Consider the following 13,732-nt stretch of genomic DNA (forward strand, 5'->3'; position numbering starts at 1 on the left):
AATATTAAATGGCTGAAGAGGAAATCGCTGCATCCACCTGCACAGCCTGGACACATTAGCAGGAGAGTGAGATGTATGGATGCAGCGACCTCCATGTTGGTTGACTGCATATTGGTAGTGCTGCTCCAGAACCCATTGTATTGCTGTTGTAGCTTCTTCCAATCATTGTTGGGTTAAAAGATGAAGACTCGCCTTAGTCCAGCTTCCAGACACATTTGGAACAGTTTGAATTTAAGCTACGTTTAGCTACTGTCATGTTAGCCATTATGTGAACTGATTGACAACTAAAAAGTTAAAAAGTTCTTTACAGCATGATGGGTACACTGCCGTAATTCGCAAGGATAGTTTTAAGCACATGATGAACCAGTGCCATTTGATTTCATTAGATCACATGATTTAGTTTTTCTGAGTGTATTAATGTAAAATTCAAATGGGCAGCCATCTCCGCTTGGCCCCTCTACCATAAAGTCCTGATTGGTGTAATGCATTATCAATGGTTGACTTTCTTGTACGTCTCATGGCGGAGTGGGTAAAGCTGCAGATACTATAGTCCTCGTCGAATCATCCAAGGTTCTCTCCCTACCTGGTACCTTTGTCTTTATCTTCTCTCTACCCCATTTCCTGTATACCTGCTGTCAGAAAATGGAAAAAGGCCACGCCCCCCAAAAAACAATGGTTGACCTTCTGGATGGGTCTCAAATCAATCCAGGGGAACAGTGGAGAAACTGGATGCGATTGAGTTCAATGCCAAGTGGATGTGAATGTATACTCACTTGTGATGTGTTTATAGTTCTCGAGGTGGTTTCCTACATGTTGGTTCAGACCACACTAGTCCTGTTTTGTCTGCATTATTCAAACTCTGCCTAGAAAGTCAGGTTGGTTTGGGGAGGTGTGAACAAGCAATCAAACTCTGATGCAGACCAAAGAAAGCGAACTCTGGTCTGCCTACAAACGCAAGTCTCGGTTCAGTGGAAGTGAACTCTGGTACCATTCGAATGCACCAGAGTGCACCAGAGCAGAAAGTACACTTTAGCCCTGGTCATTCTGGGTAAATACAACCAAAACAAACATGTCTAGAGCGAGTGGGACAAATGGCTTGTGGTCGTTTGCAAAAGAGAAATCCTACAACCGCTAAAATCTGATGCGACTCCATTTTTGTTCACATTTTCTGAAGGAGGAATTCGCTCTCAGCGTCTTCTTCGGAGGTTTTAGTGTTTTCTTCATTAGCTCTTGGTGCAGCATTGCCACAGGCGAATGGGGGAACAGGTTTTTCTATTAGTTTGGATTGTTTGATCCCCAATCGAACAGAGCCTACTGGATCATCGGGTGTGGAAACATCCTAAAACGTGCAAAACGTTTCCGTGTGCACAAATTTGAGGGAACAATAAACTGAATCCACTTTGGAATAAGGCAGAACATAGAAATACCTTCCAAATAAGAAAAGTCCATATTTTTAGACTGCAGTAATTGTTAATGGGACAAACTGCTTCAGCTGTGCTGCTCTTCCTTTTCATTTCCTGGATGGAGGCATCAGCTGGAAGGGGACAGGAAGCTGTAGGTACTACTCCTGGATAAGAGCTGCTATTTTAGACCCGATGTAAACATCTCCAGGAATGTCACCTTAAAACCTGCGCTATTTCTGCTCAGATAAACGTTTGAAGGCTGGTTTACTTGGCATGTGATGAGAGACTTTTTTTTTTTCACACAGTGGTGATCAAAACCATACCCCCTAGTTTGGCATTTTTTGTATTTTTAGTTGGTTCCAAAGGAACATTTGAGAGTTGGGAAAAGGGGAGAAATTGCAGTGCTTAGCGACTATTATAGTTCATTTCACCTTCCGTCTTTTTAATCAGGCTGGAAACTGTCTCTCCTGGTTCCTGATGGCCTTTGATTGAAACCTTCCTCTCTAATCACTACAGTGACACCAAAACCGCACCATCTCTCACACTCTCTCTCCCTTTTTGTGACTAACGGTCCTTTTCTGAGAGAAGTCTCTGCTAATGACAGCGTGCCATTGCTCATACCGACACAATCAGCTCCTTGTCTCCTCGATCAAACACACACATGCAGACTCATTCTCTTTCGTGTTGTCTCTCAGGGCTCCAGGTCGCGGCTTGTCTAACCTCTCGGGGGCGCTGAATGCGGCTTGGCTGTCGCAGAAATTACACCCCTCCGAAGACTCAGCCGCCCGGCAGTTCACATGGGCTGCTGGTATTTAGGGCCCCAGGCTAAGAGTCTTTTTATCTGGGGGTTTTTGGGGAAGAGGGCTGGGTCCTGTCTCTTCAAACACACAGAGACATAATGGCTTTAGGGACACACAGGGAGGGGAAGGGGGCCGTCACAGCGGCTGAGCGTGGGGGGGCTGCAGTCAATAACAAACAGGGAGGGGTCTGGAAATGTAAGGAGTTTTGTGTTGGCCATTGACTGCGCCGCCTTAAATGATGTGAGATTTGATTTGAAAATAAAATAATTATGCAAATTGAATGCTCGAAGCGAACCTGAAGTCAGGAGCATTTAGTTCACACACTCCAAGCTCCTTTAGGAAATGTACTTTGCTTAAGATTCAGAAAAGGAAAATAATTCTTTTTGCAACGTTTAAAGGGGCAGTACTATGCAAAATTGACATTTTTGAGCTTTACATCATGTTATAATGTTAAAACAAAAACATACCTGGAGTGTTGCGTTGATTCTTTCATTCATGTTTGAGAAATCCTTGAATCTCCCATGGCAACCATTCAGCCATGCAAAACGCCTAGTGGGACATAGCCCCGCCTTCGAGGACGAAACTCCTCCTCGGAGCTGCAGTTTTCAATCTTCTGAGTTTCTGCCTCACAGAGCACCTCTTTCCCATAACTCCTTTCACTCAGCTCCTTCAGACTAGCCAGCAGCAATTATCAAACATCTAGTGGAATTGCTGAGCTCATTATAGGAGCTACTTTTCAGTGCAACGCAGTTAAAAAAAAACTTTTTTAAGGGATTTATAGAGGAGTTTGGTTGTAATACCTTCCTGAAGACAGAGGCCAATTTGAAGACAAAGTTCTTTTAAGTCATATTTTATGTGTAGCTTTTTTTTTTTTACATCTGATAACATAGTTACTTGGTAATGCTATAAAATGGCGCTCTGTGCCTGGAAAACACATAATAGGGCATTGTTGAAAGCCAAATTCCTGTTTGCAGTTTGTCGAAAGCCATGTAGCTGAATGAGGATTCTCTGGTTAATACATGCAGAACGCTGTGCCTGGTCCACAGTGAACATCGGTCTGAACGCATCATCCCTAAAATGAAGCACGGCAGTGGGAGGATCACACTGTGTGGATGTGCCTTGTTAAAGTCCAGACTGAAGTTCAATGTGAAAGTCTTACATGATTTCTCTTTCACTTCACAATCATGCCACAGTTTTATGATGGACATGTAATGTGATGCATGTCAAGTTAAAGCTGTGTACATTGTCATCTAATGACATAACATGGCGGATTGGTAGTAAAACTAGTGGCTGTTGGGTAAAGACAAAGAAAAGTGATCATGGTTCAGAGATGGGATTTCTGCCTCTACCTGGTTGTGCTCTTTAAACTGTGGTTGTAATGCAACAGAACTGGGCATGCTCAAGGATCCTAAAACTCAGGTTCGCCTTCCTCTGAGCTTCCAGAGAATGTCAAGAATGCTTGTTTGCGGAGAGGATGAGTGTTTCTTTGTGGTGCGAGGCAATTCAGAGCATATGTCCTTTCAACCACGAACATGTCAGCTCCTTGTTTTGGGCTGTAAATGAAATGATTTAGGAATTAATAAATGGATTGTGATAAGAATTGGTGTTAAAAAAGATGTTCATAGAACATTTTTAGTATTCATTTCCTGTAAAATCAGAGCCGAGATGTTTTTCTTCAAAGTTCATGGCTTCTGAAAAATTAAACGGCACTTGTGAATGTGTATCTAGCTGCAGAGCTTAAAGCTTAGTTTATGTTTTTTTTTCTTAAGAAAAATAGCAGAATGTGGCTTGGTCAAGGTCATGCCTTGAAGACACCAGAAGAAACGTATCATGTTCAAAAAATGGCCCTAATATTCGCAAACCAGACACTGTTCCATCTATCACCATGCCTTGAGATCCTGCTCATGAACACCCCAAACAGGATCTGTGACGATAGCTCACCAACCAACACAGGGTCCATGGTTGAGATGTTCAGCTGAAAATGTAGACACAACTCTTGCTTTGGTTACTCAAGGTGTGGAAAGCCCATACTCATGTAGCAACCCCCACAAAATGCCTTAGGGGAGATGGTTGTAAGCCTGCCAAATCCACAACAGACATTCAGGAGGATTAAGGAGGTCCTGAAAGTGCTTCTTTCATCTCTTGATAACATTGCCTGTCTTTGTCAGCAGACTAAACTGAACACACCCTTGAATGGTCTCGCTTCTCCTTTCCTGAGGTGTGGAATAGGTTTCTAGAATTCCCTTGCGTCCAACCCAAAAATCCACCTTACAAGTCACAAACAGCCATCAGGACATGAGGGAAGCTCTGCAGGAGGAATGACTTCAGAATGGGAACCTCTGTCAGACGTTCCCAGTTCATCACATTTCCTTTTCCCTGGTCTCTCAGGATCTGGATGTCCAAGAAATGCCAGGGAAGGTCCAATATCTTAATTGGAAAATTTTACTCTCATCCTTCGGATCAAACTGGTTTTGTGCCAATTACTAAAGACCTTATGCTCATATGGTTCGGACATGGTTTGTTTCTTTATGTTTGTTTTATGAACAGTGCAGACCAAAATAAAACAGAAATGGCATTAATTCTTGTTGTAGCAGCCCCAGACCATCACACTTCTGCCACCATGTTTGAGTTGTTGGTATGATATTGTTTTTCTAAGAATCTATGTTAGTTTCAGGCCATATTTAGCTTGACACACACTTTTCAATATGCACAATTTTGTCATAAAAATGGAGTAATTTTGGAAGCCTGGTCACTCTTAAGTTGGCCAATTGTAAGTCTTTACACTGCCATCCCTAAACCATTAAAATTGATTTGTAACCCTTTCCAGGTAGAACGAAGCAACTTTTCTCATGAGGTCTTCAATTTCTGTAAGTAGAGGTGGGATATGCCCCTTTCTCATTTCTGCTAGCGTATTTCATGTTGTCAGACAGGTTCGATGAGGGATTTCCCAGGCAGGCCAGGCAGTAATCTGTCCCACAGGTCTAGAGTTCTTGGAAACTGAACTGAACTTGTGTCTAATCACAAATAATTGACGATTTAACATAAAGGGCATCTGTGTTTTTACATTAGGCTGGGTTGGTTCTAAAAATGTTGTTTACTCAGGTGTTCTTGGTAATAGAAGCTAATTGTTAATCTGAAAGATTTAAGTGAGATTAAAAAAAATCAAGAAATTTGTAAGGGAACACATGAGTTTTCACTGGACTGTTAATTGCTTTTTGTTTGCTAATTACATGTTCATAGTGGGGGGAAAAGAAAAGTACCTTTACAAATACCAACCAATGAATTTTATCTTATCTGCGTGCACTTCTTGGACTTTGGGATATAAATAGCTGGAAATGAGACTTTTAGGGTTGTTTATTGATTTTACTAGTCTCTTCGTCAGAAGCCAGATTTATGCTGTAAAACGTTTTTTGAACAAGTCGCCCCGCGTCGTCGGTGCAGTTTGTGTTCAAAGGTATGAGCTGGTGAACGTGCACGGGCGCGTGAAAGGTAAGGTGACGCTTTAAACATCTCTCCCCACTTCAAAGGGGATGCTCGTGACGTCAGCGCGCGCTCGTGCGGATGGCAGGCCAGTCCTGGCAGCTCGAGACGCAGCAGAAGATGAAGAGGACATGAACTGAGCTGAAGTCGCTCGGGACGGACAGCTTCTTATCTGTGAGTGACATTTCCCCACCGACGGACTTAATTATTATTATATATTTTTTTAATGTTCTTCACCTGATAGTTGGCACGTTTTGTACTTTAAACCAGTGTTTAATGTGGTTTACTGTTTGGGGGCTCAGGTAAAAGCCGTGGCTACTTTATAAAGCAACATAATTGCTTTCAAAAAATACATTTTATGGGGGTAATGACATGTTTATAGCAGTTCTAGCTTGTACATTTGCGATGTATTTCTCGTCCAAGTAACCCGCGACAAGAAATGCGTCCACTTTAAAAACACCTAATCTACCTGCTGCGTCTTGAAAGCCTCGTGTATTGTCTAATTGTACTAGCTGTATCCTTTTTATTTATATACTATTCCTTATTTTGTCATTTGTAAAACGATAAGAATCTCAAAAAAAATAATCTTTTTGGTTTTATTTGTCTTTATAAATACAAAATTTAAGTATAATTTTATACACCAATAAGGTTATGTGTTTGTTTTTTTCACTATACTCACGTTACTCACTGCTGATAGAATGACAACCGGAGATAAATTACAAGCAACTTCATGTTGGTTCATTGTTTTCAGTTTAACAAACAGAACCTACCGCTTTAACCAAGCATTGATGCTAATTTTATTTTACTCCTCATATTTCTTTTATCCGTTTCCGTTGCACTAAATTAATGGGTATGCCATAAAATGATACAAAAATGAGTTGAGTAAAGAGGAGTGTTATTTTCGCCCATCCTCTCCTCAGCGTAGACGGCGTCATGCTGCATCTTTCGCGCCCCCTACTGGCCGCCTGCCTGTACCTGCTGCTGCCCTGGGGCCAGGGCAGGACCTTCGGCTACAACAACGGGTTTCACTACCAGGACATCAGCAACGGGGATGGAAATGGAGAGAGTATGTGCTTTTTGTGGGTCTTTGATTAAATGAAATGACAAGGCGTTGCATATTTTCGCCTGAGAGTCAGGTGAGCTACAGGCAACCTTTGATCAGATCATAAGACGGCAGGCTGGAGGTGAGAAGACAAAGTACTCTATAATTAATGGTGCTCAGGCAGTCATCCAGTGTTATCAAAACAATTTTCCAGTGAGTGAAGTTGGTCTCCTGTATGTTAGTTATGTGTTTGGGATGTGGTTTTATCCTCCTTTCCCCTTAATTACCACCTGAGTCTGTGTTTCTGCAACTTTTCTAGAGACACAAAGCAATTATATCATGGATTTGTGAATCCCAAAAGCGTTGAGCACATCTTAAAAATATCAGACCATTCCACCAATTTCTAAATCACTGGAAATATATTTCAACTCTCTGTCAATCTGTGTCGAAAGTATGTGCAGGAGATCTTCTGCCTGTCTGCACGGCAGGAAGTCAAAACCAAGAGAAACCGTATTGTCCTCAATTTGTTTCGCAGACAAATGCAAAGAAGAAAGATAATTCAGTTAACAACTGCAAGTTAAGAATGAATCAACTTTTTGTTTACAAAATGAAAAAAGAAAACAAACACTATTGTTCAATACATATTAGTTGTGCTAGATGCAAGAATTATAACAGATTCAAATACACTACTGGATGGTAATTTACTTCTTTTTATAAGCTAACTAAACACCTCACCACTCTGTTCTTCTAACACGTTTATCAAAAGTAATCAACCTTTGGGTATTTTATTCCTTTTATTGCTTTTCCAAATTAAATTAAGTAAAATTCTACATAACTTTCCTTTTTTGACCAAACAAATATTACAAAAAAACATTTATTGTCAAAGTGAAAACTGATTTCTACAAACAAACAAAAGAAAAGATTAAATAAAAATATTGTGATTGCATAATTTTTAATAGCCTCCATTAAACTCTCAAAATGAGTGTAATGGAGCCTGAAGGCCTCATGCCTTTACGCTTGAGAAATCCTTTAATCTCATGTGGCAACCATTCAGCTGTGTGAAATGCTTGGGTGGACCTAGCTCCGCCTTTGAGACACAGTTTCAGAGAACTGCAGTTCTACAGCTTCTGCCTCATAGCAGACGTGCCCCAGGACTCCCACCCACTCAACTCCTTCAGACTAGCCAGCACAAATTAGCAAACCCCTGGAGCTCATTATAGGAGCTGCTCTCAATGACACGCTGGTAAAAATGTTGCTAGCTGGTTAACTGAGGAGCGATGATATGATGATTCCCTGAAGGCGGAGTTTCATGAAGAGCAGAATTTTTTTAAAGAGACAGAGGCCCAATTTCAAGGCGTTAAATTACAAAGTAAATTTTCTTTTAAGTCATGTTTGATATGATTAGCATTTTTTAAACAACTTAAGTTAACTTAGTTACTTGATTATGCTATAAAGTGGTGCTACATGCCTAGAAAATACATAATACTGCCTCTTTATTGCTAACTAATTAAAAAGCAGCCCATGTCGTTTAAAGTTACTGAATTTTGAAAACCGTCCATGTACATAAAAACGCACCCTGGTGTTCTGAATTTTTTTTTTCTATCTTAATAGTTTATTTCAGTGGGATTCGCCTCCGTGTGGAATCGCCCCAGCATTTGGTCTCGGCCACCAGGGGGAGCAGCGTCACCCTTCCCTGTCACTACCGCTATGAACCCGAACTGACCGCGCCGCGCAGGACCCGGGTCAAATGGTCCTGGTTACCCGCCAGCTCCATCACCACGAACGAAGCCTTCGCCTTGGAAACTGAAGTTATGGTCGCCATGGGCAACCGCCATCGCAGCTACGGCAGCTTCAAAGGCCGAGTGCGCCTGCGTCGCTCGGCTCCAGGGGACATGTCTCTGGTGATAAATGAGCTGCAGCTGAACGACACCGGGCGGTACCGCTGCGAAGTGATCGATGGCCTAGAGGATGAAAGCGTGACGGTGGAGCTGGAGCTGAGGGGTGAGATACACTTGAGTCTAATGTACTTTATTGAGGTAAACACAAAGCAGAGATTAACAGTAAAGGAATGTCTGTCTGTAACAGGCCTATTAACAGACAGAACATCCATATGGCGCTCAGTTGGGGCCATAGTATGTTTAATTGATACTGAAAAATAATTTTTGAAACTTAAAGAAAAAGATTTGTAACTGTAAAACATGTTCAAAGCTCCTTTATTAGATCTTTTTTTTTTCTTCCCAATTTCAGTGTTTGTTTTCAGCTTCAATACAAAAATGAACTATACAAAGACTGAATCAGAAGTGGCTTTAAATTTGTTTTTGTTAAAAAAAAATTTTGTTAATTTTTTTGAGCAAACAGAATTATTGCTCCCAATTTAGCTCCATACATTCAAGATTACCATGGGCTAATTCTCTGTAATTGTTTTCCTTGCCTCGCTGTAAGTTGTAGCTAGGAGCAGCCAAATGATCTTCGTGATGTCGTTTCTTTACTACTGTTGTCTAACAAACAAACCAAAGCTACATTTATAATGTGACTAAATCACACACATGCATATTCTATTTATTAATCAGAGCACTTCTAAAAGATAAATTGGTTGTAAGGTGTCCGGTTTGTGGGTGTAATACAACAAAATATTACAAATTTCAAGTAGTGTTAATATTTTTTCAAGAAATTGTAGCTGAATTAGATGAGTAATGTTAGATTTTTAATCATAATCAGATCTTGTATGGAAATATGATTACTACTTATTACGAGCAACTCTGTATCTGATATTCTTTCTGTTGGCTTATAATGAGCCAACACTGCATCTCTTCCCAGTTGGAAACTGGGAGCAACACACACTGCCCCAAGTTACAACTTGTAAGGCCGACTTCGCGTTTCAGTGTGGCCGCTCCTCACATCAACAGTCATAAGATGTGGCAGTTTGTTTTTTATATGAGCAATATGTGCAACTGCCCAGGGCGGCATTAGAAAGGGGCGAGGTGCCCAGGACCTAGTAACGAAATATATCTTGGAGTAAGTTTTCCCTGCATGTTGCTGGCTGCTGGGGAAAAAGAAAAATCTGATAATTGCTTGCATTTTCATTGGTTGGGTAGCTGCAGAAGGAGGGGCTTGCACAAGGCACCATTGCTGCAAAGACCACTACAGGGTGGAAACATGTTTATTTTATAAAACACACAAGTAGAAATGTGTCTTAAATCAGTGTTACATGTAGTGTCTGTGACTCTAAACTGAACAAATTAAAAGTGGCGTTTGCTTATGGAACGGAAAGCTTAAAATGGTGTTTGGAACAGCATTTGAAAACAGTGTTTATGTGCGACGCCATGTTGAAATCCTGAGATCTTAACTAGAACAACATTACCTGGGGTCTGACGTCAAACAACTCCAAATTCCTACTTCTTAGGTAACTGGAATGCAGCATAATCTTCTTTTAGGGGTTAAAATTTTATCACAATATTTTGTGGCACAATTGTGATAACGATAAAAGTGATAGTAAGAACAATTAACTTTTTTTTTTTAGTAAAACTGTGATTGAATGGCACAGCAATTTAGGACGCAGTCACATAAAGAAGTGTGATTTGAGTTGTAAAGTGCTTTTCCTTCGTAGGTGTTGTGTTCCCCTATCACTCTCCGAAAGGACGCTACCATCTGAACTTCTTTGGTGCCCAACAAGCGTGCCTGGATCAAGATGCCACTCTGGCTACGTTTGAGCAGCTCCTCTCGGCCTGGGAGGACGGGCTGGACTGGTGCAACGCCGGCTGGCTGGCCGACGGCACCGTGCAGTACCCCATCACCGCCCCACGGCACGGCTGCGGAGGTGAAAGCTCGGCTCCGGGACTCCGCAGCTATGGACCAAAACACCGCCTCTTCCACCGATTTGACGCTTTCTGCTTCTCGGCCTCCATGAAGGGTCGGTATGAAAACCCGCCGGGTCTGCAACTAAAGATAACCGTCTTTGCTTATCACTCTTCTCTCTGCTCTAGGGATCGTTTACCACTTAAACTACCCGAGAAGGCTGAATTTCACAGAAGCAGCCCATGCATGTGCCAGAGACGGGGGCCGGGTCGCCAAAGTGGGCCAGCTGTACGCCGCCTGGAAGCTGAAGGGACTGGACCGCTGCGACGCAGGCTGGTTGGGCGATGGGAGCGTGCGTTATCCCATCACAAACGCCAGGGCTAACTGTGGCCCGTCACAGCCAGGGGTGCGTAGCTTTGGGTTCCCAGCTCCACACATGAAATTTGGCGTGTACTGCTACCGACTTACGACTTACGACGAACCTGGATCCAAATAGGCAAGAAGACAGTTCCTGTATCTCTTTAATTTTTAAAACGGACAAGGTGACCTTTAAAAGATTTTTATTTCAATGACTGGTGAAACATCTCTGGGACAATGCAGAAAATCATCCGACCCCCCGCCCACAAAAATCTAGAAATGTTTACATCTTCTTTGTGGAAAATTTCCACCTCGGCTATTGGAGCAGCACTACAAATACTTGCTTTTATCATTCACATTAACACCAGTCAGTGGCAGCTGCTTGATAGGATATTATTACAGTTTTACCTTTCGTCCACAGATTTCCACACTGTGTTTGTTTGGGACTATATGGGCGCTGTCTTTTAAAGAATTGCTTTAGCATGTGTCTGTGGTAAAGCTACTGTGGTAAAAGTACGAATGACAAAACCACTCTGTTGTAATATAGAAAATTACCTTGTAAAAGAAGAATCCGACCTCTTGTCAAACGCATGCCCTTTTTTTGTATTGTCTATGCATTTGTGATATTTTCTATGAATAAAAACCCTTCTGTAAATATTTACTTGCAAATATATTTAAACAAGATTCTACAAAACTCATTTATCCCCTTTGTGTTAGCCCGATATGCTAATCACGCCGACTGTTTTTGCTTGAAAAATGAAAACAAGACGACAAAATTGTGGCACATATTTAAATTGATTGATGCTCCTAATTTCCAGCGCCCTCTGAATTCCTCCCTCACAAAACCCACAAAACTCACAGAACCAGAAACTAGGAATAGAACACAAAACAGGCCACAACTCACCGTCAAAGTACCAAAGAAGAACGGGGCCAATTAAAAAAAAACAACAAAAAAAACAGTTCTGACCTTTTTCTCAGGATTCTATGTAGGTATCAGGGCCATTTTAGGTGGAAAAGGAACACTAAATTTATACCTACAAGCTCATAAATTTTTAGATTAATCTCAGAAATTTTTTAGAAAACAAACTTTAAAATGTCAGACTTTTGGAAATGCTGCATATTCAAAAGTTTATGCTAGAAAACCTCTGAGATTCTCAAAATTAGATTTTTTTTTCTAGCAATATTTTTAAGCTAAAATTTTCAAGTTTTTTTCTATAAAATTTCCAGGACTAATCTCAGAATATTTTTTTCTCTAGCAAATTTCAACTAGGAGCTTAGAAACGTCCTTGCTTTTCCTAGAAAACTTTCTCAATTTATTCCCTTCTTTCTGCAGTGGCCCTAATACACAGTATTCTGACTTTAATTTCAGAAGTAAACGTTACAATTGTGAGGATTAAAAAGTCATTTTTCTAATCCGGTGGCCCTAATCCTTGTCTGTATGAAAGAGACTAAAATACAAAGACAAAAAAGGAGCTCAGAGACGGGAGCGAGAGAAAACAGGAAGTAAAGAGGACACGGCGTTTCCAAAGTAAAACAGGACGAGGAACGTTACACCTACCTGTGCAGAACACACCTTTACATTTCAATCTACAGCATTTTCCTCAGTGACTAGAACGATGAATAAACAACGTAAATCGGTGTAAACCTGCTGCCATGCATGACCTCATATCTCAGCACGCCTCTCCCCAAAGACGCAGCACCGCATCCGCACAGAGCCGCTCTGTTCACGGGCGCTGCCGCCATAAAGGTAGTCACTGTAGCAGCCGATGAAGGAGCCATTTATTACGTGTTTTTTGTTTTTGTTATTTTTTTTCATGGTTAAGTCGCACCGGAAGGTCAAAAGAAAACAAACAAATAAAAGTCCGGTTTGTGCTTCAGTCTACCTGAAATGTCGCAACTTCAAGGTTAACCGTTTCTAGGAAAAGACGAGGATTATATGAATCTGTGCGTGTGAGCTGCTGGGGTTAAAACTTCCGCGTTGACAGATGAGAAATAAAACCACTGAGACGAATAAGGCCAATGTTTTATTGGGTGATCTGGTCCAGGATTCAGAATCTGGACCAGATCCCAGCGGTAGTTGTGCATGTTTAGTTAGTTTGTTAAGGTGTTTCTAAACCAGCACCAGGCAAAAACACTGATAGCACTTTTAAAAAAAAAATTATTTTATGACCTCTATTATCTTGAGGCGCCCCGATAAAACTGCACCACACTCTGAACAGACTCTTGCCAACCCCGGTTACGTCCGAATAGACACGTCTCTTTTATTCGGTTCTCTCTGATGGCTGACGCAAACGTTGACCTTAAATGCCTCAGCCTCATCCTTAAAAATGAAGATACGACGACAAAGTAAAAATACAGCACCGCCCGCTCTCCAGCTACAATCTGAGGCTTTAATGAAAACATGAAATCCTCCTCTGGCTCTGACGACTCAACCACTCTGCAAAACTCGTCCACGATAAATACTGTAAGTCACAATAAAATTTGAACAAACAGAACAAAACAAAAAGTTGAAACTGCCTGCACTGCGCAAGTTATGGACAGATCCTGCTGTTCAGAAAGAAAAAAAATAATAATAACATGGCGGATATTTACAGTGAGCAACCCGTCCCAGGTCAAACGCTGGTGTTCTCACGACATAAACAACGGCGCCGGTTCGCACTTGAGGAACCATAAATAAGGAGTGTGTGAAACTTCTTTTTACATTTCCAAAATGCCCGACAGATATTCACTGAATAGTTCACATTTTGTCATCACAAACCTCGATGTATTTCAGCCTACTATAAAGTAGTGGATAAAAAAACAAAAAAAAAAAAAAACAAAAAAAAAAAACAAGAAGCAGAATTCTATATGTTTAA

At 41.2% G+C, this 13,732-nt stretch overlaps 1 protein-coding gene across 2 annotated transcripts; it reads left to right on the forward strand.

Moving 5' to 3' along the window:
* The first annotated feature begins 5,808 nt into the window (after positions 1-5,808).
* Positions 5,809-13,706, forward strand: hapln3 (hyaluronan and proteoglycan link protein 3). 2 transcript variants are annotated; one of them, XM_023326076.1, is made up of 5 exons: positions 5,809-5,857; positions 6,604-6,749; positions 8,337-8,726; positions 10,333-10,635; positions 10,709-13,706. In XM_023326076.1, the coding sequence occupies exons 2-5, from the start codon at positions 6,617-6,619 to the stop codon at positions 11,014-11,016; spliced, it is 1,134 nt and encodes a 377-aa protein (XP_023181844.1). In that variant the 5' UTR covers positions 5,809-5,857; positions 6,604-6,616; the 3' UTR covers positions 11,017-13,706. The 2 variants fall into 2 exon arrangements, with proteins under 2 accessions (XP_023181844.1, XP_005807522.1); XM_005807465.2 differs by having other exon boundaries at positions 6,609-6,749.
* The last annotated feature ends 26 nt before the right edge of the window (positions 13,707-13,732 follow it).

Source organism: Xiphophorus maculatus, chromosome 2, assembly GCF_002775205.1.
Source record: "Xiphophorus maculatus strain JP 163 A chromosome 2, X_maculatus-5.0-male, whole genome shotgun sequence".
Classification (NCBI taxonomy): Eukaryota; Metazoa; Chordata; class Actinopteri; order Cyprinodontiformes; family Poeciliidae; genus Xiphophorus; species Xiphophorus maculatus.

Bases quoted from the DNA above. Each gene is read 5' to 3' on its own strand.
- hapln3 (XM_023326076.1), top strand. From the start codon at position 6,617: ATGCTGCATCTTTCGCGCCCCCTACTGGCCGCCTGCCTGTACCTGCTG. The intron at 6,750-8,336 runs GTATGTGCTTTT...CTATCTTAATAG, and splicing joins CGGGGATGGAAATGGAGAGA to TTTATTTCAGTGGGATTCGC. The intron at 10,636-10,708 runs GTCGGTATGAAA...TCTCTGCTCTAG, and splicing joins CTTCTCGGCCTCCATGAAGG to GGATCGTTTACCACTTAAAC.